Source organism: Xyrauchen texanus, chromosome 11, assembly GCF_025860055.1.
Source record: "Xyrauchen texanus isolate HMW12.3.18 chromosome 11, RBS_HiC_50CHRs, whole genome shotgun sequence".
Taxonomy (NCBI): domain Eukaryota; kingdom Metazoa; phylum Chordata; class Actinopteri; order Cypriniformes; family Catostomidae; genus Xyrauchen; species Xyrauchen texanus.
Genome location: NC_068286.1, coordinates 8,013,919 through 8,041,560, shown reverse-complemented (window position 1 = coordinate 8,041,560; position 27,642 = coordinate 8,013,919). Strand labels below are relative to the sequence as shown.

General features: G+C 36.3%; 2 protein-coding genes across 3 annotated transcripts; both read right to left on the bottom strand.

The window, feature by feature from the left end:
- Positions 1-3,464: 3,464 nt before the first annotated feature.
- On the bottom strand, positions 3,465-16,715 carry LOC127652194 (cytochrome P450 2U1). The gene is made up of 7 exons (XM_052138266.1): positions 15,982-16,715; positions 11,592-12,248; positions 10,482-10,643; positions 8,636-8,803; positions 6,432-8,272; positions 4,595-4,942; positions 3,465-4,485 (listed from the first exon to the last, which is right to left on the bottom strand). Exons 1-5 carry the CDS (start codon positions 16,433-16,435, stop codon positions 8,094-8,096), a joined length of 1,620 nt encoding a protein of 539 aa, XP_051994226.1. The 5' UTR covers positions 16,436-16,715; the 3' UTR covers positions 3,465-4,485; positions 4,595-4,942; positions 6,432-8,093.
- A 342-nt stretch (positions 16,716-17,057) lies between these two features.
- On the bottom strand, positions 17,058-27,642 carry LOC127651858 (phosphatidylcholine:ceramide cholinephosphotransferase 2-like). Of its 2 annotated transcripts, none has more exons than XM_052137894.1 (6): positions 27,411-27,642; positions 22,696-23,242; positions 21,232-21,349; positions 18,950-19,103; positions 18,701-18,867; positions 17,058-17,625 (listed from the first exon to the last, which is right to left on the bottom strand). In XM_052137894.1, the coding sequence occupies exons 2-6, from the start codon at positions 23,130-23,132 to the stop codon at positions 17,440-17,442; spliced, it is 1,062 nt and encodes a 353-aa protein (XP_051993854.1). In that variant the 5' UTR covers positions 23,133-23,242; positions 27,411-27,642; the 3' UTR covers positions 17,058-17,439. The 2 variants fall into 2 exon arrangements, with proteins under 2 accessions (XP_051993854.1, XP_051993853.1); XM_052137893.1 differs by having other exon boundaries at positions 27,427-27,641.

The following is a 27,642-nucleotide window of genomic DNA, read 5'->3' as shown; positions in this document are numbered from 1 at the left end:
AAATCACGTGACTTGTCCCGTTTGAGGCCTCGAGAAGCGGTTTCGAACAATAAATTGGAGAGCAACGACCTCTTGTGGACAAATGTGATTTATAATGAAGTTTGACTCAAAACATGAAATCGTTTCCTGTTAATGACTAAATGAAAACAACACATTACCCGCTAGAATCACTAAGAGAATTGTTGAAGATAATAAAAGTTTTCTTTTTTAAATGTACTCGTTGTATTTCTTGCCGATGTCAGAGATTAAAGGTACATTTATATATGTTAAAGGGATTGTTCATCCAAAAATAAAAATAAATCTCATCATTTACTCACCCCTTGCCATCCCAGAGGTGTTTGACTTATACGAAACACAATCCAAGATGTTAAGAAGAATATTCCATCTGTTGGTCCATACAATGCAAGTGAATGGTGGCCAGAACTTTGATGCTCAAAAAAGTACATAAAGGAATAAAGTCATCCATTGGTTTGGCTCAAGATAGGTGTGGGTAAGAAGTAGGTCAATATTTAAGTAATTTTTTAACAATAAATCCCAACTTTCACATTCTTCGTGCATATCGCCACCTACTGGGAAGAGAGGAGAATTTATAGTACAAAAAGGACAAATATTGATCTGTTTCTCATCCACAACTATCATATCACTTCAGTTGTCATGGATCTAAGAACTGGAGTCGAATGGAGTATTTTATGATGCCTTTATTATGTACATTCTTAGCTTCAAAGTTTTGGTCACCATTTACTTGCATTGTATGGACCAACAGAGCTGAGACATTCTTCTAAAAATCTTCATCTGTGTTCAGCAGAGGAAAGAAAGTCAGACACATCTGGGATGACATGAGGGTGATTAAATGATGAGATCATTTTTATTTTTGGGTGAACTGTTCCTTTAATGTTTAAATAATAATCAATAATTATAAAAGCCATTTTCAGATATTTTAATGTTCACAATATTACTTACACATTCAATATCAATGGATGGAAAGTTTTAACAATCATTGCAAGGCAGTAAGTGTAGTGACATCTGATCACCCTAATTAGGTTTAATTCCTGGATTCATACATTAAAATTAAGCTGTGTTTCATGATCAAACAGTCTTTTCTGGACTTCTAGTTCCGTCCAGACCATTTTGTTGTCGCCTATCCTTTTGTTCTCTTATTGAATGATGCAAGACTAGTAATCTTCACTTCCATTATTTGTGCTTGTAGAATCCCTCACCGGTGTTCTTGCCCAATTTGCCCTCTGCCACCAATTTGTTGAGCAAGGGGCAGGCAACAAACAGGGGGTTATCAGGATCCATCGCATGCCAACCTACACACACACACACGCACACACGCGCACACACACACACACACACACACACACACACACACACACACACACACACACACACACATACACACACACACACACACACACACACACACACACACACACACACACACACCAAGCTTCATGGCCACATCAATGTCTTCTTTGGAGCGTGACCTGAGAAGAAACACACAGCATGATCAAACACGGTAATCTGGGTTGAAAATCTATTCGAGTATCCATCACTTTTATCCTCATCATAATCATCACCTCCATTAAATTGACTACTGTTTGAATGTACCTCTTTCATGTAGTCAAATAGCTTCCATTATGTAAGGAACCAGCAAGTGATTCACTATAATACCTGAAGTATCCTGAGAGGAGACAGCAAATAAGAGTTGAGTGCTACTGTATTAATTATTATCCCACAATATAATGAAGCTGCACAATGAAAAATGACAATGCTAGGGTAATGCAATGTGGTTGCTAAGGTATTTTTGAGTTGTTTGATAGTAATTATGAGCAACAGTAATAGTGATGCTTGCCTTAGCGTAAAATTGCTGATCGCAGAACAATTATTTGACATGATACAGGATGTTTCTCTAAAGCTTTGCTGAAGTCAAGGAGTGCGTCAAATGTATGTTGGCTTGTTGCCGGGGCCTTGATCAACTGAGATAAGACAGTTAATTCAAAAGATAATGAAAACAAAGAACTTTGGAATAATTAAGCTTAAACATTTATGAGCCAAGAGAGAAAATATAAGTGCACACTTTGCATATTTGGAGAACCCAATATTTTTTCTTGAATGTTAAAGGGATAGTTCACCAAAAAATCATAACTGTCACATTATTATTCACCCCATGCCGTCTCAAACTCATTTGACTTTATTTCTTCTGCGGAACACAAGTGAAGATTTTTTTTTGAAGGATATACAATTTCTGTTTTTCCATACAAGTCAATGGGGTCCAAAACTTTCAAGCTCCAAAAACAATGACTCAAGTGGTTTAATCCATGTCTTCTGAAGCAATATGGTTTTGGGTGATAAACCAAAATGTTAATCATGATTGCACCAAGGAGACTGCAGATATCAAGATTTATATGGATGACCTTTCTCGCAAAAATGCTAATTCCCTCTTCATTTACTCACCCTTATGCCATCCCAAATGTGTATGACTTTCTTGAAATAACAATCACCAAAGAGACGGCTGAGGTCAAAATTTCATTAGTAATAATAGTTATATTTTGCTCTGTTCTCACCCAAAATCGATTGGATCACTATATATTTGGATATTCAAAGATTTGGTCACCATTCACTTGCATTGTATGGACCAACAGAGCTGAGATATTCTTCTAAAAATCTTAATTTGTGTTCTCCAGAAGAAAGAGTCATACACATCTGGGATGGCATGAGGGTGAGTAAATGATGGGAGAATTTTCATTTTTGGGTGAACTATCCCTTAAAGGATCTTGAAAGTTGAACCCCATTGACTTGCATTGTACAGTATGATTAAACAGATATCATACATTATGAAAATATCTTCGTCTGAGTTCTGCAGAAGAAAGTCATACGTTTCAGACAGCATTAGTGTGAGAAATTTATGCGAGAATTATCATTTTTTGGTGAACTATCATTTTAATGGCTGTGCAGTGGAAGAAACAAAAGCACAATCCAAACCTCGACCAGCTTCATCACTGGAACGGGGTTGAAAAAAAGTAGACAACCAAAATGATCTAATCTGGCATTGGAGCTTGCGATGTCTGTGATTGGCAGAGAGGATGTGTAGCTTGCAAAGATGGTATACCTGAAGAGAGCAAATACAACTGATCCAACACTAAAAGTTGTAATATTTAACTCCTAAACAATATATATACAAACTCTGCATAGTCATGCTTACTCTGGAGCCACTTTATCCAGTGATACAAAGAGATCCTTTTTGACTTTGAGGTTTTCATAGACACATTCTTGAGAACTTTCTAAATGAACGCCTCGCCATCCTAGAGAATGTGACAGACAGTTATCTTTCAACATTTTAACTAACAATAGAGCAATATTATCCATTAAAGTAGTAGTTCAGATATCAGATATATAGTTCAGATTTTTGGGGTACTTCTACAACTTTTTGTAAACAACAAAATGACAAAATATATACACACACACACACACACACACACACACACACACACACACACACACATGTTGTGTTTCCATGTTTTATGGGGACTTTCCATAGACATAATTTTTTTTATACTGTACAAACTTTATATTCTATCCCCTAAACCTAACCCTACCCCTAAACCTAACCCTCACAGAAAACTTTCTGCATTTTTACATTTTCAAAAAACATAATTTAGTATGATTTATAAGCTGTTTTCCTCATGGGGACCGACAAAATGTCCCCACAAGGTCAAACATTTCGGGTTTTACTATCCTTATGGGGACATTTGGTCCCCACAAAGTGATAAATACACGCTCACACACACACACACACACACACACACACACACACACACTGATCAGCCACAAAATTAAAACCACTGACTCAGTGACGTGAATAACATTTATTATCTTGTTACAGTGGCACCTGTCAAGGGTGGGATATATTAGGAAGTGAACAGTCAGTTCTTGAATCTCATGTGTTGGAAGCAGGAAAAATGGGCAAGCGTAAGGATCTGAGCAACTTTGACAAGAGCTAAATTGTGATGGCTAGACAACTGGGTCAGAGTATCTCCAAAACAGCAGGTCTTGTGGGGTGTTCACGGTATGCAGTGGTTAGTATCTACCAAAAGTGGTCGAAGCAACTGGTGAACCTGCGAAAGGTCGTGTACTCCCAAGGCTCAGTGATGCACATGAGGAGTGAATGCTAGCCCATCTTGTCTGATCCCAGAGAAGAGTAATGTAGCACAAATTGCTTTAAAAACTTAATGCTGGGCATGATAGAAAGGTGTCAGAACATGCACAGTGCATCGCAGCTTGCTGCGAATGGGGCTGAGTAGCTGCAGACCGTTCAGAGTGCCCATGCTGACCCCTGTCCACCGCCGAAAGCGCAAGAGAACTGGATCATGTAGCAATGGAAGAAGGTAGGTTGGTCTGATCAATCACGTTTTCTTTTAGATCATGTGGAAGGTCGGTTGCGTGTGCAATGTTTACCTAGGGAAGAGATGGCAGCAGGATGCACTATGGGAAGAAGGCAGAAAGAGGCAGTGTGATACTCTGGGCAATGTTCTGCTAGGAAACCTTGGGTCCTTGCATTCATGTGGATGTTACTTTGTCACGTACCACCTACCTAAAGATTGTTGCAGACCACATACACCCCTTCATGGCAACGGTATTCCCTGATGGCAGTGACCTCTTTCAGCAGGATAATGCGCACTGCAAAAATTGTTCAGGAATGGTTTGAGGAACTTGACAAAGTGTTCAATGTGTTGAAATGGCCTCCAAATTCCCCAGATCTCAATCCGATTGAGCATCTATAGGATGTGTTGGACTAACAAGTCTGACCATGGAGGCCCCACCTCGCAACTTACAGGACTTAAAGGATCTTCTGCTAACGTCTTGGTGCCAGATACCACATGAGTCCACGTGGAGTCCATCACTCTATGGGTCAGATCTTTTTTGGCAGCACGAGGGGTACCTGCACGATATTAGGCAGATGGTTTTAATGTTGTGGCTGATCGATGTGCGTGTGCACAGTACAGTACAGTATATATATATATATATACTGTATATATGTATATACACTCACCTAAAGGATTATTAGGAACACCATACTAATACTGTGTTTGACCCCCTTTCACCTTCAGAACTGCCTTAATTCTACGTGGCATTGATTCAACAAGGTGCTGAAAGCATTCTTTAGAAATGTTGGCCCATATTGATAGGATAGCATCTTGCAGTTGATGGAGATTTGTGGGATGCACATCCAGGGCACGAAGCTCCCGTTCCACCACATCCCAAAGATGCTCTATTGGGTTGAGATCTGGTGACTGTGGGGGCCATTTTAGTACAGTGAACTCATTGTCATGTTCAAGAAACCAATTTGAAATGATTCAAGCTTTGTGACATGGTGCATTATCCTGCTGGAAGTAGCCATCAGAGGATGGGTACATGGTGGCCATAAAGGGATGGACATGGTCAGAAACAATGCTCAGGTAGGCCGTGGCATTTAAACGATGCCCAATTGGCACTAAGGGGCCTAAAGTGTGCCAAGAAAACATCCCCCACACCATTACACCACCACCACCAGCCTGCACAGTGGTAACAAGGCATGATGGATCCATGTTCTCATTCTGTTTTACGCCAAATTCTGACTCTACCATCTGAATGTCTCAACAGAAATCGAGACTCATCAGACCAGGCAACATTTTTCCAGTCTTCAACTGTCCAATTTTGGTGAGCTCTTGCAAATTGTAGCCTCTTTTTCCTATTTGTAGTGGAGATGAGAGGTACCCGGTGGGGTCTTCTGCTGTTGTAGCCCATCCGCCTCAAGGTTGTGCGTGTTGTGGCTTCACAAATGCTTTGCTGCATACCTCGGTTGTAACGAGTGGTTATTTCAGGCAAAGTTGCTCTTCTATCAGCTTGAATCAGTCGGCCCATTCTCCTCTGACCTCTAGCATCAACAAGGCATTTTCAGCCCACAGGACTGCCGCATACTGGATGTTTTTCCCTTTTCACACCATTCTTTGTAAACCCTAGAAATGGTTGTGCGTGAAAATCCCAGTAACTGAGCAGATTGTGAAATACTCAGACCGGCCCGTCTGGCACCAACAACCATGCCACGCTTAAAATTGCTTAAATCCCCTTTCTTTCCCATTCTGACATTCAGTTTGGAGTTCAGGAGATTGTCTTGACCAGGACCACACCCCTAAATGTATTGAAGCAACTGCCATGTGATTGGTTGATTAGATAATTGCATTAATGAGAAACTGAACAGGTGTTCCTAATAATCTTTTAGGTGAGTGTATATATATATATATATATATATATATATATATATATATATATATATATATATATATATATATATACATACATACATACATACACACAGCACTGTGCAAAAGTTTTAGGCACTTGTGAAAAATGTTGCGAAATGTTGCACTGAATGCCGTTATTGCACCTACCTGAAAAATGAATAATTGCTGCTTGTCTTGCAGTAGGTGATGACAGCGACCTAACGAACTGGCGCGTGATGATTCACTGACAGATGGCGCGCGTGCACTTTGCTGTGTTCTGCGCGTGCTGGAAGGTTGAAATGATCAGTTGTATGCAAACGACTATCACATGTAATAGTAGTTTGCAAACAATTCATTTATATTTTTTATAGGTAGTTTTAGGGGATATAATGTCACATGGATGAGGGAAATCAAATTCATTATGTCATTTCAAATAATTTATTACAACTTGCAAAACTGTATTGTTTCATCAGATCATAAGATAATAATTAGATTTTTATAGTGACACAAATATATGCCAAATGATATCATAATACTTACCAGTAAGTGTTTTTGCATTTGGAAATAATTGCTCTAATAATTATTATGCAATAATTAAAAAACAAAGTCACAAAATAATAGAATTATAAGTGAAATGGTGCAGAACAAGAAATATCTATTTTAAAACTAACATAACATTATTTTTGTAACACTTTACAGTAAAGTCTAAATGTTAATGCATCATAAACAAACAATGAACAATTATTTTTACAGCATTTATTAATCTTGGTCAATGTTAATTTATCAAAATACTAATGCTCATTGTTAGTTCAGAATATATGTTTATAATGTTAATGTTTGCACATTTTAAAGGGCTAGTTCACCTACAAATGAAAATACTCATCATTTGCTCACCCTCATGCCATGCCAGATATGTATGACTTTCTTTCTTCTGCTTCACAAACAAAGCTTTTCAGTAGGTTATACCAGCTCTGTAGGTCCATACAATGCAAGTGGATGGTGACTAAAACTTAAAAGCTCCAAAAAGCACATAAAGGCAGCATAAAAGTAATCCATACTTCTCCAGTGGTTCAATGTGGTTCTGAATGTCTTCTGATATGATAAGTGTGGGTGAGATACAGATCAATATTTAAGTAATATTTTTTACTATCAATCTCCACTTTCTTCTTTTGTTATTGCCGATTTGCATTCTTCATGCATATCGTCACCTATTGTGCATGAGAAGTATTTATAGTAAAAAGGACTTAAATATTGATCCGTACGAAACTATTTATTTAATTCACAAATATATTTGGATATGTATAATTAACATAACCAAGACCAATAAGTGCTGTACAAGTATTGTTCATTGTTAGTTCATGTTAACTTATTGCACTAATGTTAATGAACACAACCTTATTGTAAAGTGTTAAGAGCATGATAATGTTTAAGCAAGTGTTCCTTTGAAATAATTGCTCCAGGAATCATTATCCAAATAAAATTATAATAAAATAGGTCACAATTAATTGCCACAAAATAACATGATTATATCTGAAATGGTACAGAAGGCAATTTGCAGGACATGAAATGTATATTTGATCATAACATGTTTATAATTAAACTGATATGATATATGAATATTTTTTTTCAATTAGTTTATGTCATTCTCAGACAAACCAAATGTAAAAAAAATAATCTCAAATGTGCCACAAACAGTTGCACACACAATACAAACCCAAAAAGCTACTTTTTGTTTATGGTCCATACTCTTTGCAATTTGTCAATTGCAATCCAGTGCAATTTGCTTTCCAAAGATGCCACTGAGCTTCAGGCATGACATCTGTCATCTGATCAGCGTGCTGTCGCACAAACAGTAAATGGGCATGGAGCCAGAGTCAGACCGAACCGTCCGTTCATGGATGGAGGAGGTGTCCCCTCCGGGAGCCTGAAAGTGAAGGCCTGCATCAAACTGCTAAACATCACAAACAGCTCCATCTTTGCCAGCTGTTCTCCCATACACACCCTCCGACCTGTGACATATGGGAAAGTTTGAGTGAACTGAACATAGTTTTGATTCCTTAATCAAGCCAGTTTAGTGTACACCACAAGGTTTATGCTTAATTGCTTGCAATTAGTTTAGTAGACAAATAGAAATTGTGCCTACATATGAATTTCTCAAAACTGTTTAAAAATCTCATGAAGTTGAATGCGCAGTGTTGTAATGTCGACAAAGGAAGCTAAAATATAAGATTGATACATTGAATTTTTTTAATTAATTTTTTGGTCACTACATAATATGAGGACTTTACTCTTATTCTAAAATATGTATAAAAAAAAAAAAAAAACTGATAAATATTAACATTTTTAGACTATATTTTGTAGTTAAAATATACCTATGCCAAATGGAATAAAGCAATCTTTCCTGAGCAGCTTTCCCTGTTCATCCAGGAATCGTGTTGGATTAAAATCATCAGGTTTTTCCCACACAGTGGGATCTCTGTGTACAGACCAGAGGTTTGGGATGATAACGGTGCCTTTAGGAATAGTGTAACCTCTGAACTCTGTGAAGAGACAAATGTCAAATTCAGTTCAAGTGCTACTCAATTGTTGTATCTTTATGCTTTATAATGTGACCTCTAAAAGTTTTTGGATGGTGAGACTACTTGAGCAACAAAGACTCTTTGGAATTGAGATAAAATATTGATTCAGGTTAAAGTCTGTTTGTTAGAGCCCATCTGCAGTTTATGGCAAAGGTTAAATTGACCTGGTCCAGTGGTATTCATTAATAATTTACTTTAGACAGTCAAATAATAATAAAAAAACTGACTTTTTAATCAATGGCTTCAAAACAGCCCCAAATCAGAATTATTTAACATTCTAGAGACAAAAAGTCAAAAACATTCAGCAAAAAGAAAATAAAGCTTATTTTGAGGACCATTAAAGGGATAGTTCACCCATAAATGAAAATTCTCACCCTCATTTACTGACCCTCATGCCAACCCATAAGTGTAAGACTTTCTTTCTTCTGCAGAACACAAACAAAGATTTTTAGAAGAACATCACCATACATGTAACATGTAGGTCCATACAATGCAAGTGAATGGTGACTAAAACTTTGAAGCTCCAAAAACCACATAAATGCAGCAGAAATGTAATCCATATGACGTGTACTCTGTGCACGCATCAAGCACTAGGAAATCAAGTCATTTTTAGTAGAAACAAGATGGCTAGATGGCGTAGGAAGTGTAATCAAGCTTAAAATCATGATCGCCAAGGAGAATGCTGATGTCAAGATTTATAGTGAAAAAGGAGTTACATTTTGGTCTGTTCTCATCCAAAACCAATTGGATCAATTCAGAAAATATGATTTAAACAAATGGAGTCTTTTAACTGGATTACTTATATGCTGACTTTTATGTTCTTTTTGGAGCTTCAAAGTTCTCGTCACCATTCACTTGCATTGTATGGACCTACAGATCGGTGACATTCTTCTAAAAATCTTAATTTGTGTTCTGCAGAAGAAAGAGTCATACACATCTGGGATGGCATGAGGGTGAGTAAATTATGAGAGCATTTTCATTTTTGGGTGAACTATTTCTTTAAGAGAATTTCTTTGCATTGTGATATTTTGTTAAGGCAGTTAATCACTTTTGCCTCCTATATTCTCATTACTGTTATGCATTTAATGTATTACTTTTAGATTTTTGACATTTCCATTATTCTCAATGGTGTTAATGGAGAATGATTTCTATGCAACGGATAAATGCATCTATTTTTGGACTACAAACTCTGACATGTTTAGTTAGTTTTCTGGTTTGTGTGCAGCTGTGTTCTGTTCTATAGTATCACTTTGCACCAAACCTTATCATATGTTTTCATAACAATCCTGAGTCCCATAGAATAATTTATTAGACTTCTGAATTATACTTCTGCGTCCTTTTGAAGCTTGAAGTGGTGGTCACCATAAACTACCATTGTATGACATCACTGAGCACAACTTTGTTTTACAATTTCTCCCTTTGTGTTAAGAAAAAGAAATACGATCATATTGGGTTATAACATACAGGGGTGAGTAAACAATTACTGAATTAAAATGTTTTGGGTGAACTATAACTAAATATATGAAACCCCGAAAATTGTCAAAGTAACAAGATAGATAACATTGCCAGAACTAGTGGTTATATTCCATTAGGAAGCAAATTTCACTTCAATATTTTTCTGCAAAAGGTCAAACCTCACCTGTGGTTTCAGAAGCCATGTGGGGTATTGACAGCGGTACCACAACAGTCATTCTCTGTACTTCCATGATAGTAGCTTCTGTGTATGGCAAACTGCCTTTGTCTGTTAGAGACGGGACTCTCCCAGACCCCACCACTCCATCGATCTCCTGTTGAACTTTTTCTGAGGGAACATAGAACAAAGTCATATATCATGTTTATTGAAAATCAATTGAAAGGAATTCTGTCATTATTTACTCACCATCATGTTGTTCAAAACTTGTATGCTGTACTTGTTTTCAGTGTAGCGTAAAAACGTAATTAATGAAGAATGTTCATGCAGCTCTTTTCCATTCCAAAAAGACCAAAAACACCATAGAAATGATCATTAAAGTAGTCCATACGACATGTGAACTATATTCCAAGCCTTCTGAAGTCATTTAATACACTGTAAAAAGTGGTAACCTGCAACTATTACCTTAAGGAGCTATTTCTACCTGATCTAACCCTTAAAATGTATTTTGTTGCTGTATCCTTATATAGTCGAGATGATTCAGACATAAGTAGCATTTAATCATATTTGTTGTCTATAGTATATTTTTTACGTTAATTAAACTAGTCAAGTTAGACATTTGGCCATTATTTTTTTCTTTACCACATGAAAGAATCAATGACGTTTAATGTAACTGACATCAATCTGTGCCAAAGGTGCCATACAGTATTTAATTTTAAAGTTGTAGCAGACTATCAGTGGATAATGACCTGTATTGTATTACTTCAGAAGACTTGGAATATAGCACACAGGACATATGGCATCTTTTATGTTTGTTGTTGTCCTTTTTAACACACATGGTCAATATGAGCTGCTGCTGTGACCTTAGGTTCTTAAAAAATTATCCTTTTGTGTTCCACGGACAAAACAAAAACAGCATACGGGATTGGAATGACATAAAGGTAAATAATGACAGAGTTCACTATAAGTAAAATAATTATGCATTTTAAACCACAAATTTAGATTGCTAACTCAATATCATTCACTTTTACCTTAAATTATAACTGTAAATTATATATTGCTGTATTGATAATATATGATTATTGCAGTGTCAATATTATTAAATGCAGGTTAATCTACCTTGCACATCAGTATACAAGCACATATAGAGTATACTCCATAGCACGCTATTAGTGGTGGTATCGGTGCCCGCAATGAAGAGGTCTCCAATGATGTAGAAGAGATCGTCCTCAGAAAACATGCTCTTTTCTGAGCTTGTACCTGCCGCTTGTTGGGCCAGCATCTCCACCAGATACATATCTATTAAATCTCTGGGATTCTCTGGATCCAGTGTGGCCCTGTGCCTCGCAATTATTTTCTTCAAGAACGCTGTGATATCAAGCTCCACGCGCCGCAGCTCCTTGAAAACACCGTAGGGTAGGTAGTAGAGCCAGGGAAAGATGTTGATCAGCAAAATGGAGCTGCTGACACTAATCTCCAATCCATGAGCCATGAGATCCAACATGGTTTGAAACTCCTGGTCCTGGTGATGGAAACGCTGCCCCAGACTCATTAAGGAGATGACGTTGGAGACTGCATTGCTGATTAGAGGGGTGAGATTGACACCAGAAGCCCCTGCTTTCTTAGTTAGACTCTGCAGCTCTGTTTTAATCATGGTCAGGCCTTCATGTATACATGGCTCCAGACTCAGTTTGCCGAAGCCAAAGCTGCGGAGAGTGCTGTGACAGAACTTACGGTTTGTCCGCCACAGGGGACCATAAGGTGCAAACACAATCCCTGTGAACAAGATACCGTTTAAAAAGCTCTGGTGTTCGACAATGTAATGTTACTGTTTTTTTCTTTTCATTAAGAGATGCAATAATTATTTTGTATTAAAGTTCATATTTAATTGTTATCCTTTGGATACATGCAAACAGGCTCAGACATGTGAAATTTATATTGTATTGAATTGTATTGTATACTATTCTATTCTGCACTGTTTTATTCTATTCTATTCTGCACTGTTTTATTCTATTCTGCACTGTTTTATTTTATTCTGCACTGTTTTATTCTATTCTGCACTGTTTTATTCTATTCTGCACTGTTTTATTTTATTCTACACTGTTTTATTCTATTCTGCACTGTTTTATTCTATTCTGCACTGTTTTATTCTATTCTATTCTGCACTGTTTTATTCTATTCTGCACTGTTTTATTTTATTCTGCACTGTTTTATTCTATTCTGCACTGTTTTATTCTATTCTGCACTGTTTTAATCTCTTCTATTCTGCACTGTTTTATTTTATTCTGCACTGTTTTATTCTATTCTGCACTGTTTTATTCTATTCTGCACTGTTTTATTCTATTCTGCACTGTTTTAATCTCTTCTATTCTGCACTGTTTTATTTTATTCTGCACTGTTTTATTCTATTCTGCACTGTTTTATTCTATTCTGCACTGTTTTATTCTATTCTGCACTGTTTTAATCTCTTCTATTCTGCACTGTTTTATTCTATTCAATTCTGCACTGTTTTATTCTATTCTGCACTGTTTTAATCTCTTCTATTCTGCACTGTTTTATTCTATTCAATTCTGCACTGTTTTATTCTATTCAATTCTGCACTGTTTTATTCTATTCTGCACTGTTTTATTCTATTCTGCACTGATTTAATCTCTTCTATTCTGCACTGTTTTATTCTATTCAATTCTGCACTGTTTTATTCTATTCAATTCTGCACTGTTTTATTCTATTCTGCACTGTTTTATTCTATTCTGCACTGTTTTATTCTATTATATTCTGCACTGTTTTATTCTATTCAATTCTGCACTGTTTTATTCTATTCTGCACTGTTTTATTCTATTCAATTCTGCACTGTTTTATTCTATTCTGCACTGTTTTATTCTATTCTGCACTGTTTTATTCTATTATATTCTGCACTGCTTTATTCTATTCTGCACTGTTTTATTCTATTCTGCACTGTTTTATTCTATTCTATTCTGCACTGTTTTATTCTATTCTGCACTGTTTTATTCTATTCTGCACTGTTTTATTCCATTCTATTCTGCACTGTTTTATTCTATTCTATTCTGCACTGTTTTATTCTATTCTGCACTGTTTTATTCTATTATATTCTGCACTGCTTTATTCTATTCTGCACTGTTTTATTCTATTCTGCACTGTTTTATTCTATTCTGCACTTTTTTATTCTATTATATTCTGCACTGTTTTATTCTATTCTATTCTGCACTGCTTTATTCTATTCTGCACTGTTTTATTCTATTCTGCACTGTTTTATTCTATTCTGCACTGTTTTATTCTATTCTATTCTGCACTGCTTTATTCTATTCTGCACTGTTTTATTCTATTCTGCACTGTTTTATTCTATTCTATTCTGCACTGCTTTATTCTATTCTGCACTGTTTTATTCTATTCTGCACTGTTTTATTCTATTCTGCACTGTTTTATTCTATTCTATTCTGCACTGTTTTATTCTATTCTGCACTGTTTTATTCTATTCTGCACTGTTTTATTCTATTCTATTCTGCACTGTTTTATTCTATTCTGCACTGTTTTATTCTATTATATTCTGCACTGCTTTATTCTATTCTGCACTGTTTTATTCTATTCTGCACTGTTTTATTCTATTCTATTCTGCACTGCTTTATTCTATTCTGCACTGTTTTATTCTATTCTGCACTGTTTTATTCTATTCTGCACTGTTTTATTCTATTCTATTCTGCACTGTTTTATTCTATTCTATTCTGCACTGTTTTATTCTATTCTGCACTGTTTTATTCTATTCTGCACTGTTTTATTCTATTATATTCTGCACTGTTTTATTCTATTCTATTCTGCACTGTTTTATTCTATTCTGCACTGTTTTATTCTATTATATTCTGCACTGCTTTATTCTATTCTGCACTGTTTTATTCTATTCTGCACTGTTTTATTCTATTCTGCACTGTTTTATTCTATTCTATTCTGCACTGCTTTATTCTATTCTGCACTGTTTTATTCTATTCTGCACTGTTTTATTCTATTCTATTCTGCACTGCTTTATTCTATTCTGCACTGTTTTATTCTATTCTGCACTGTTTTATTCTATTCTATTCTGCACTGTTTTATTCTATTCTGCACTGTTTTATTCTATTCTATTCTGCACTGTTTTATTCTATTCTGCACTGTTTTATTCTATTCTATTCTGCACTGTTTTATTCTATTATATTCTGCACTGTTTTATTCTATTCTATTCTGCACTGTTTTATTCTATTCTGCACTGTTTTATTCTATTCTATTCTGCACTGTTTTATTCTATTCTATTCTGCACTGTTTTATTCTATTCTGCACTGTTTTATTCTATTCTATTCTGCACTGTTTTATTCTATTATATTCTGCACTGTTTTATTCTATTCTATTCTGCACTGTTTTATTCTATTCTGCACTGTTTTATTCTATTCTGCACTGTTTTATTCTATTCTATTCTGCACTGTTTTATTCTATTCTATTCTGCACTGTTTTATTCTATTCTGCACTGTTTTATTCTATTATATTCTGCACTGTTTTATTCAATCCTATTCTGCACTGCTTTATTCTATTCAATTCTGCACTGTTTTATTCTATTATATTCTGCACTGTTTTATTCAATCCTATTCTGCACTGTTTTATTCTATTCTGCACTGCTTTATTCTATTCTATTCTTCATATTAATGAAACAACATAATTTGAGTGAAAAGAACTACTAACAGAAGGTTGTTTAGGTTAAATTCAGTTAAAAAAATAATAAAAAAAGTGGCGAGGGGGTAAAAGGCCTCTAGGGGGTTTAAAGTGCTATCGTGTGGGTACCAGGGAAATAGTTATAGGGAACAATTTGTGACACCAATATGCTTTCTTGAGTAACAAATTAAGACGATGCCTCCTCAAAATGACTTCAGCAAACAGACATTCATTTCCTGTTAATTTCAACACATTTGGCAGTTTATTACATCTTAAGTATTCTATAAACAAACTAATATCTATCATGACTGACCAAGTCAACGTGAGCCCACTTTGAACATTTTTATTATAACAAATCTATTCGCCCCACTTAAGAAAAACAATGTGTTTAACAGGGACTTTTAGCCTATGCAACAGAGGGGCTTTTTATCCCAAATACTACCCTTTCACTTATTGGACAGTTATTGAAAAATGTTTGACTTAATGACCATAAACAAAACTGGAAATGATAAATTTGTATTTTGTCTCAAAAGAAATGTGTACATTTCAGGGATTTTCATTAGCAGCATATATTTGCAACATTTAAATAATAATAATAATAATAATAACAATTAGATAAACTTGCCTCAAAATCAACTTTTAGACATTACACGCAATGAACTTACGGAACAGGAAAATGATCCAGTTTAAAGTGACAAACACTTGAAAATGACACATTATATCCAGTATGTTGTTTTATTCTATCCGCTTCTGGATTCTGTACTATTTTATTCTATCATGACATGCAGCAGTCTTTGTCTATGACTTGTGTTATTACCTTTCCTCTTCGTTATAATAGTTACAAGGGGTATTTCTGGTCTGTCTGAAAAGGCATCCGCGTGGTTTGACAGAGCGTCCCGAACAGCGTCATATCCCGTCAGCACCACGATGAGCTGAGGTCCAACAAAGATACTTAAGATGTTCCCATACAGTTTGGCCATCTCCGTTAGTCCGGTTTGAGGCGACAGTGGGTTTGAGTCCCTTTTCCTGGACTCTTCTGAATTATGTCTGAATCGTCTTAAAATAAACGAAGGCACGAGGAAGCCGCCGAAGTTGCCCACGACGGGCCATGGTTTTGGACCCGGAGGAATGTTCGCGTATCTTTTATTGCTTTGACGCCGTTGCAGCACATAGAAAACAAGCACAAACACAGTCAGGGCCAAGAGGTTTGCAGCAGAAAACACATTTGTTAGATGTATCTCCTGCCACAGCTGACGCAGTACAGCGTCCATGATTCCTGCACTAATCAAATAAACTGAATCCCGAAACAGAAAACATAGTTCCTCTTGATCAATACTTGTTTTGTGCTGATCACACACATTTCTTCCTCTGCTGTTGCGTTTCGAGCGACATAGGTTGGGTGCTTTTGTTTTTCATTGGGTGAAACGAGCACGACGAAAGGTGATTGGTGAATCAACCGATGACGTCAAATATGGGTGGGTAAAATTGATCCAATTAGAACAGAGAGCTGCAGCAAAGGCGCACGTGACGGCAAGTGACGTTCTCACTTCACGTTTTAATGTTTATTTCACGTGTCTATGAGTCAATACATACACTGTAAAAATGTTTTGTCAGGCAACCTAACAAATGTGCTTCGTGTGGTAAATTATCTGGTTATTTAATCTAAGTAAAAAATATTATTATGTACATGAAAAAAAAAAAAAAAAAAAAAAAAATATATATATATATATATATATATATATATATATATATATATATATATATATATATATATATATATATATATATATATATATATAAAATACTTAAACAGGTCTCTAAAAAATGTGCATGCAATTATAATATAAAATAGTATTGTAGTAAATTAATGAAACATTTCTAAACAACACCAGCTTGGGTAAACATATATTTTAAAGGACAATTAAATAGGCAAAATAAGGCAACAAGAGGGAATGCAAACAATGTTGGTTTATCTTGTGATAGAAACAAAGAGAGAAAGAGAGAAGAGAGGATTTCTGCAAATCCATTTTATAATTATACCACTTCCACTAGGCCATTTACTGTAAATCCTTGTGTTTCTGTAAGTGGCCACATTGACAGCAAATAAATTACTATAAAAATGCAATGCAAAAAGTACTTTGGCTCATTGCTATGGGTCCATTTCACAATATCAAACCATTACAGTCTTTGGTTTTCTGTATGATGTAAACATTTAGATAGCCATAAGCAAAATACTGTACAAAACATTATGCTGAATTCACTGTGACAGAAATAATCACTCTTCCCGGCCACTCTGCACCATGGAATAATTCTTACAGGGGTTCTTCAGGCAGGCAAGGGGGCATGTGATTGGCCAGCAGAAAGAACAGGGCACTTGGGTCTGAACGTTCCTCTCAAAGAAGTTAAACACAGGATTCCACCAGGTGTGAGTGAGGTAGTTGTTCGGAGAACACTTTAAAGTCTGTTGAAAACAGTAAAGAATGTACTTTCAAGAATACTTTACAAGGATGAAAAGAAGAGAAAGAAACAGTTTTGGCCATGCCGATAAATCGTACCTCTGTTTTCTAAAATAGAAATAGATACATTTACATTACATACATAATAGACACTTGGTAAGTAATAATACCTTTAGTAATTTTTAACTATTGCAAATAGTCCTACTGTATGATTACATCTACATAACAGAGTTATCAATGGTCATTTAAGTAGATGGCAGTTTAGATCCAAAGCAATTTAGATTAGCAAATATAATGATAATCAGCATTATTATCAGAGAAAAAAATCCATGGAGCAACCTCAGGACAAAGGCACAAGACACTTACATCACCTGAAAGGGATTGAACCTGTGACATTTGCAGTGCATCATCAGCTCAAAGCCTTAATCGCTGAAGTGCACGTGTAAATCTATTCTTTAGGCGATGCTTTTATTGGCTATCACCACCACACATTTGATATCATATGCAACCGAAACTGTTATGTGTTTTGATTGTGTAAAAGTATTTTTTTTCCTGTATAAAAAGCAAGAATTGCTTTAATGGACTACTCTGCACTTTTGAAACCATCAGGGAGTGATCTTGAATGCCTAATGGCCTAATGGATTTTGATACTGTTTTCTCTGAGTCATGTAAACACTTTATGTATGAGGCTTAGTGCTGTTATGGTGCCCTAATGACACACACCTCAATATGAGTGTCTCTGTGATGCCCGGCCCTCAATCGGTCTAATCAGCCGAGGAGAGGGATAAATGCAGCCGGATGTGGCAGTTCGGGAGAGAGCAACACACAGCTGCCGTGTGTGTGTGTGTTTATGTTTTTGTCTTTTTGTTTCATTAAATATTACTTTGATTGTTCAGCCAGTTCCCGCCTCCTCCTTTCCAATTTTAACCCTTTTACATGGAGTTTTAAGGCTTTTAGTTAATTTCTAGTAGTACACATATACACATATTTACATACACATATAAATAATTGATGGTTTTGATTTCAAAAATTATATTACCCTTATTAAACTTTACTCGTTGACATTACAGTTATACATACCTGCAAGTTGGCCATAGTGTGATACCAGTAGAACAGTCGGGTGGTGATAAAATAGGCCACCACCACATCCACGCTGTAGTGCTCATGGGCCACCAAGATGCACACTACACTCACAGCAGCCATTAACCAACACAGCAGGTGATAACACCAGAAAGAACGAGGAGAATCTGCAATAAAAGAATGAATGTGTCAAAAACAGTGTGATCAGTCATGAGCATTCCAGTTTGGGGACAAAGCAAAGTTACATACACTCCTTGATGAAGAGGTATGTGAGCGTGAGCATGACAGTGTGTCCACTGTACAGGAAGTCTCCACACAGCAGATGAGAGCCAGTTATTGATAAACCACCACCAGAGATCAACTGCAGAACACGTTGCAGCATTGCCTGGGAATCTCCATAGAGCTGAATGAAAGGGTAGAAGAGAGACACATTAAAGAAATAGTTCACCCAAAAATATTTATTCTCTCACCATTGACTCCCCCTTACTCCATCCCAGATGTGTATGACTTTCTTTCATCTGTTGAACTCAAATTAAGATTTCTAGAATAGTTTTTCAGCTCTGTTGGCCATACAATGCAAATGAATGGGTGGCAGATTTTTGAAAGCTCCAAAAATCACATAAATCAGCATAAAAGTTGGCAAAAGACACCAGTGGTTAAATCAATGTCTTCAGAAGCAATATGATGGGTGTGGGTAAGTAACAGATCAATATTTCAGTCCTTTTTTCCTAGAAATCCTCCTCCCTGCTAAATCAATCTCCACTTTCACTTTCACATTCTTCTACTTGTGTTTTTGGTGATTCATATTCTCCATGCATATCTCCCCGTACTGGGCAGGGAGAAGAATTTCTAGGTAAAAAGACCTAAATATTGACTTGTTTCTCATTCACACCTATCGTATCACTTCTGAAAATATGGATTAAAACACTGGAGTCGTATGGATTACTTTTCTGCTGCCTTTATGTGCTTTTTGGAGCGTCACAAATTTGGCACCCATTTACTTGCATTATATGGACCTACAGAGATGATATATCCTTCTGGAAATCATAATTTGTGTTCAACAGAAACACAAAGGCAAACATATCTTGGATAGCATGAGGGTGAGTAAATGATGAGAGAATTTTCAATTTGGTGGAGCTATCCCTTTAAGAGGGTTACATTGCCTATGAAGGAATTGTGTCTGCTGACAGAGTCGTTTATATGCACATCTGCATTGTTTAAGCCTTAAAGGAATTATACATGTCAGGTAATGGCACAAACATACAGTTTGCTCGGCACAATCCCACATTTTGCAGACTGGTTCTAAGTGCAAGGTTGTCGATGATGCAGCACACTACCATGATATGGCATATTTTAATGGTACTGTACAGCGTCAGTCCACCACTGTGTTCCAGACACCTAAATTGTCTCTTTAAAATGCCAAAAGTGGAAAGTAAAAATACCATCAGGAAATATGCCTGTTTATAACACTTCTTCCCATCATTTGATGAATTACTGCAGCCATGATTGCTGACTTTTGTGAATAATATGCAGTCTATAACAAGTATAATTAACATGGAAGGCATGTTTGTGTCAATAAGGATTACAATTACATAATTTAAATATGCATGGTGCAGTGCTACACCAGTGCTTATATTGCCTTGTTAGAGATACGATAAGATAAGATTCAACTTTATTGTCATTGTGCAGAGTACAGGTACAGAGCCAATGAAATGCAGTTGTTTTCGCATATCCCAACTAAGCTGGGGTCAGAGCGCAGGGTCAGCCATGAAACAGCACCCCTGGAGCAGATAGGGTCAAGAGCCTTGCTCAAGGGCCCAACAGTGGTATCTTGAACCCCCGACCTTTTGGTCAGTAACCCAGAGCCTTAACCGCTGAGCCACCACTGGCCCCTAATTATGTAATTAGTTACATAATTTTCTCCCCTTTACTCCCAAATTTGGAATGTCCAATTTCCAATGCGCTCTAGGTCCTCATGGTGGCATGGTGACACGCCTCAATCAGGGTGGCTCTCCGGGAATCTCAGTTGCCTCCATGTCCGAGACTGTCAATCCACGCATCTTATCAAGTTGCTTGTTGAGTGCGTTACCGCGGAGACATAGCACGCGTTGAGGCTTCACACTATTCTCCGCGGCATCCACGCACAACTCACCACGTGCCCCACCGAGAGTGAGAACCACATTATAGAGACCATGAGGAGGTTACCCCACGTGACTCTAACCTCCCTAGCAACCGGGCCAATTTGGTTGCTCAGGAGACCTGGCAGAGTCACTCAGCACAACCTGGATTCCAACTCGTGACTCCAGGTGTGGTAGTCAGTGTCTTTGCTCGCTGAGCTACCCAGGCCCCCACACAAAAGTGCAAAAATAGCACAACTGTTTGCAGTGGTTCAAAGTTTGTCGAGAGGAAAACAAGGCACACTACAGATTTAATAATGCATTTTCTTGTCTTACAATATCCAGGTATAAGATCTTGAGGAGAAGATGGCAAAGAGTAACAATTGAAATACTTTTTTTTAAATTGATGTGTACCTTCGGGGCACAGACCATGTGCATGCCAGGCACAGGTAGAGTGGTGATGTACATGGTGATGCATCTATACATGTACAATGTGCCCAGCAGAAAGAAATAGCGTCTTCCCACAATAGCCCTGTAAACAACAGAAAGATTTAAAGTAAATTTGTATCATTGAAAAGTTTCATTACTTTAGGTTGCGAATCATTTTTAATTCACCACATTGACCACAAGTAATCCAGTCATAATTCTGATAGATGTTTGCATCAGCTTCATTGCAAACATTTACTTTGTGTTTCACAATGTTATTTTCATGTATATATGCTAATTTCTAGAGCATTATAACTTTGTATAAGCTACTTTGAATGAACAGAGTAAAATCGGTGTCTGGTTACCTTTAACAAAAGCAATTAAAGCACAAATACTTTGGAGAAAGAATAATAAAATATGTTAAATAAACTTTTGTATAATACATCAACATAGCATCCAAAGTAGCATATTTTATAAACATAAAATAAAGCAGAACAGCAAAACGCAGTGCATTGCAATGCATTCAGGTAAAATCTGCAATCTTGTTACATGTTACTAATGCTTAATAAATATGTAATAACTATAATAATTAATAATTACATTATTATAATAATTAATAATTACAAAATCAAACAAACCAGGGTTTTAACTGTATATATACACAGTTCCCAAATTTTGGTAACATGTTTGTAAAACTGCTAACCTTATATAAAATAATTATAACATAAAAAAAGCTATTATAATATTAAGTTGATTAATATTAATGAATAGTAATTGTTATTATTAATTAATTAATTATAATAGAGTATTACTAATTAATTAACTACTATTAATATTAATTAGTACTATTTATTAATATAATCTTTTAACATTTATATCATAATGTTGATTTCCACAAATATTTATTTAAGTAAATTGTTGTATTTAATTAAGTAAATTGTCTCCAAATTTTGGAGGGTTTAAAAATGTTCATGAATTCCTCTGTTAAAGCGCATCTATTTTTTGGGCTGCATTTGTGTAAATCACCGTTTTTGTGTTTTATGGTTTATGGCGTTACGTTTTCATGGCAACACAGAATTTTACACGGAAAAGTTTAGTGATTTTATCACACTAAAATCATGTTAAGATGCATATTATTTATGTCTCATGGCTATGCTTTTGAAACAGTGAGTATTTTAACATTTTAATTGTACCCTTTCTGTGGAAAGAGTCATAAAATGGCTTTTTGATAGCAGTGAGACTCTTGCTTCATTGCAAGATTAATTTTTCCCATCCTTCTTAAGACTATTAAGACTATCCCATTTCTGCATCCTGCCCAAATTCATTCTTAATTTACTCAAACCATTAAATGTCAGTGTATTCTAATGATACTCCAATACAATACACTGCCAATAGTTGGTATGATGAATTAAATCACCATTAGACCTGTAAATGTTGAGTGATGCCTCTTACTTGTATCTGTGAAAGAGCAACTGAATGGACCAGATGGACACCAGAACCATCCCATTGACCTCAGTCACTATAAATGCCCACTGCACGCGGTCTATATAATCAAAGAACTTATCTGGCAGAGGTGGGCTGCTCTCCTTGGGAGGCACTCTCTCATGGACCACTGTGATCGTAACTGTGGTCAGAACCAGGTTTAAAATGGCATAAAACAAAGCGATGAATGTCTTCCACCATTCTGATGGCAATCTGTTGCCTTTCCCTTCCGGCACAGAGATTTTGACGTAGTCCCGATGTCTCACCAGGCCCTTCCTCAATCCGTTCTGCTTTTTGTCCTCAGAATTGTGGCTGTGGACAGGGCAAGATGTAGCAATGGTCAGAGGTCTATCTGTTCTGGCGGTGTCTGTGGGGTCCTTAGTTTCTTGGTGGTCCGGAGACGCCATGAGTACCCACAACTACCCACTAATTACCACGTTCTTGGCAACACTCTCCTGTTAGGCACTGTGGGTTACTCTCTTCTGTGGTTATAATGAAAGGCCAGCAATTTTTAGCTCTGAAATGAGATGGGTGGAACAGTCTTTTGAGAAGAGAATACAAGGAAGTACATTATAGAACATTTGAGACATGCAAGACATGCATTAAAAGTGTTACATCATCAATGTGCATTAATAATCCATAGAGTTCTTCTGATCATGAATAGCAAAATAAATTTTCCTTGAAAGCAAACCTGGTTGATTAAATGCCAATATATGTGCCTACACATAGCCTAATACAATTTACTATTATGTATGCTCATGAGATGTACACAAAATTGCTCACATTATCACTTGTTTTAGTATGTTTACTTATAAGTTTCTGAGGGCAGTGGCATGCAGAGACCTCAGCTGGGACAGGAGCGAAAGGATGAAATCATTTTATCTCTGCTGCTTCCATTTTGACTTCGTCATCATGATTTTGAATGTGTAGCCAACATACCCGAAAATGGTAATACCATGGTATTTTTCTGAAAGTGATTAATCTACTAGTTTAAACACAAACCAAACTGGCTTGGCCTGAATCAGACAGCTCCTTAATGGCAGTATTCTATAAAAGACGTTTTAAATTGCCATCACTGAAAACGATGCAACCGCACCCATCAGGGCTGTAGCAAGGTATTCTGGGCCTCCTGACTGTATATCGCTCTGGGGCCCTTTCTTATTAAAAAATACAGTTTAGAATTTCTTGTGTTCTTCACAGCGGTGCCACAAGGAATCCCTTTTCAGTTCCACAAAGAACCCTTTTAAGTTCCACAAGGAACCCTTTTCAGTTCCACAAAGAACCCTTTTAAGTTCCACAAGGAACCATGATATTGCAAGTTCTCTAAAGAACTATTAGTGCTATGGTGCTTTAAGGAACCATAGTAAGGTATATATATTCAAAGGATCTCAACACTCAACTCTTCTATAGGCCACCGAGTGTACTAACCTCCCTCACAATCCACTCGGTCCAGCAGAAAGGGGACTTATTAATACAAAACATTGGGTTCAGCCATATGCTCATGGCAACATTTAAATAAATGTCTGAATTAAACATTCTGGACACTTTTGACCATACTTCCATTGCCTGATAACAGTGTATAACGTAACTTCTCTGGACAGTTTGATAGAAAGGCTTTGCAATGGCAAGATAGGGGCAAGAACTTACTGCTCAATACAAAACCGGGTTCCCCTATCTAGAGTAAAATATTCTGAAATTAAGCCAATCATTTGAAAAACATCTACCGGGTGTCTATAAAGTAATTTATTTCACCCAATAAAAGTATTCCCGATTCCGTACATTTCCAAAATCTTAAAAAGATAATTCCATTCTACCATATCAAACGCTTTTTCGGCATCAAGCGAGATGGCAGTGACCGGAAATCATTCACAACTGACACATGATGAAATGCCTGATGTTATCAGAAGAGTTGCGGCCCCGAATAAACCCCACCTGACCTATATGTATAAGAGATTACTCAATCGGTTAGCCAAATTGTATTATTATTATTTTATTTTTTATATAATATCTTAGAATCTAGCTGGATCAGGGAAATTGGACGGTAATTCTTACACTCGCTTGGATCTTTGTCCTTTTTAAGAATCAGACTGATCAGGGCTTGTGTCATGGTTGGTGGACACTTTCCATTTTTATATAAATAGCTTTGTTATAATGAGAGACATCTTTGTTTTTTGAGCTGCTGTTTTGAAAGCTTTGATGCTGACCTAATCTAGCCCAACAGCCTCTGACATTAGCAGTTCAAGGTTCGAGGCCAAAAAATGTTTGGGTGTTGGTGAAATAGGGGCATAAGACAATAACTGGGAGGGCCTGAATGCCACTGGGTGGCACCGACCTATGACCACCCATGCCTATGCCAGTGTAAACGATGACAACATTTTCAATTTTGAGTTAACTAACACTTTAAATCTCTTAAAATTCTCTTAAAAACATAAACCATAAGGTCTCCTACTCAATGACCAGTTGGACATTCTTGTTTTGTGATGGCACAAAATGAATGCACTGTTTGAATAGTACTCTATAAGTGGTAACCTACAATTGTTAAGATGCTATTTCTACTTGATGACATTTTTAAATGTTTTTTTGTTGGTGTAACCTTAAGTATTCAGGTTGATTCAGTGATGTACAGCAATAGTTTTTACATATATTCCATATATACCATAAGTTTTGGTTAGAAATTCAGCTTTCTATGCAACAGGTCAACCTTTGGCCCTGTGTTATGCAATTAAACGGCACATCATGCAATGTAAAACCAGATGAAAGATCTGATACAATTGAGAAAAGTCACACAGCAGAGAAGCATCCATGTTCAAGTTTGATTCCAGCAGTGACGCTTCACAAACCAATGTCAAGATAGCGTTTCAGGAATGGCTCTTTCTATTTAACTAAATGCATTCTGAACAGTTCTGAGAACCTCTCTGCTCTCTCACATCCAAAGTGCATCTCAATGACCCTTATTACAGACTCAAATACACAATGCTTACAAACAGTAAACAAAGCTGTAACGAGAATGATGGAGAATACAAATCACATAACGTGGAAGGCATCAATTTCCTCCAAATCGATTTAGGCTGAAATGCAATTGCACTGGACTGAACACTGTTTTCTATGCAGTATTTGATCGCTGTAATACTTCAAGATGAATTCTCAAATGACTTTTGGTCAGAGTGTACAAACACAGGTACAGTAGGGTCCAAAAGTCATCTTTTTTTAAATCTGGAAATAAATAAAAAGTTTTATGATTATAATCAATAAAAAAATAAATGAAGAAGAAAGATCCTGCACTATTTCTTGGTCATTTATGAAATGTTGTGTTTCCATGTTTTATGGGGACTTTCCATAGACATAATGGTTTTTATACTGTACAAACTTTATATTCTATCCCCTAAACCTAACCCTACCCCTAAACCTAACCCTCACAGAAAACTGTCTGCATTTTAACATTTTCAAAAAACATAATTTAGTATGATTTATAAGCTGTTTTCCTCATGGGGACCGACAAAATGTGCCCACAAGGTCAAACGTTTTTCGTGTTTTACTATCCTTATTGGGGACATTTGGTACCCACAAAGTGATAAATACACAACACACACACACACACACACACACACACACACACACACACACACACACACACACACACACACACACACACACACACACAAAATAACTCTTTGGCTAAACTTCATTCACTTCATTTGTTTCCACAAGTTTGAAATTAGTTTGCATAAATTAAAATTACCATGTAATTTCAACTTAAATATAGTATTTATAAGTATTTTCCAAGTAGGGGGAACTTAAGTAACTCAAAATGTAAAACAAAATGTAACAGGTCAAAATAACTTATATATATATATATATATATATATATATATATATATATATATATATATATATATATATATATATATATATATATATATATATATATATATATATAATATGCTAGCTAGTGACAGAACATGTTAGCATGCTAAACACATGTAAAACTGAGCGCAACTTGGTCACTGTGCTGTGGTTAGTACAGCCATTATTGGCTGAAGTAACATGCAGAGTACTCAAAATGTATTGGTTCTACCAGGCTGAAGCTTCACTCTTCACCATGATGGTAACCTAAAAATATTTTCATCTTACTCAAAGACAAATATACAAACGCTTAATTGTTTTTCCATTTCAAAGCATGCATCAAACTAGAAATCCTCTGCCCAACTTCTGTTAACCAAACAAAAAATACTAATGTTGTCCCAACACACATGGATTAAGTAAAGCTGACAAGACACTATTTTTTAGTTGAATCAACTCAGTTAATTTAAGTTCCCTTAGTTACATACATTTTTTGAGTAATATGAACATGGTTGGATTAACTAGAGCTGACGATACCGAGTTCATTTTTTGAGCGTTTGGAACATTCTAAAATTGTTCTGGAAATCATAAGTCACTAGGATTTGCATAAGTTTAAGAAATACATTCCAGCTACAGTGTATGCTGTCATAAATGCATGGACATAGTAAATATATAAAGAAATTCTGTAATTCATACAGTTTTCAGTTAAACTTTAAAACACCATTTGAAACACTATATATGTATAATACAACTTACCAAAATAAGCACATCTGTTATATCTTTTCCAAGCAATTTCTTTTTAAATAGCTACAAAGATATTTACTGTACCATTCAAATAAACATACATTCAAAATCACTTGCCTGTCCCGTAGCTCTACATGCAGAACCGGGCCGTATCAGTCCTGGTGTAACTAAACTCTCCCTATGATCATCTCTCTCATACTTGCCTACATCCCTCCACGTTCAGAGAGTCACGCTTTACCAGTCTCCACCCTGTGCTCTAATGGTGATGCTTGTGGTGAAGAACTGGCAGGGGAAAATCTCTTCCACATGCTCCTAGATGCAGTAATGGATGGC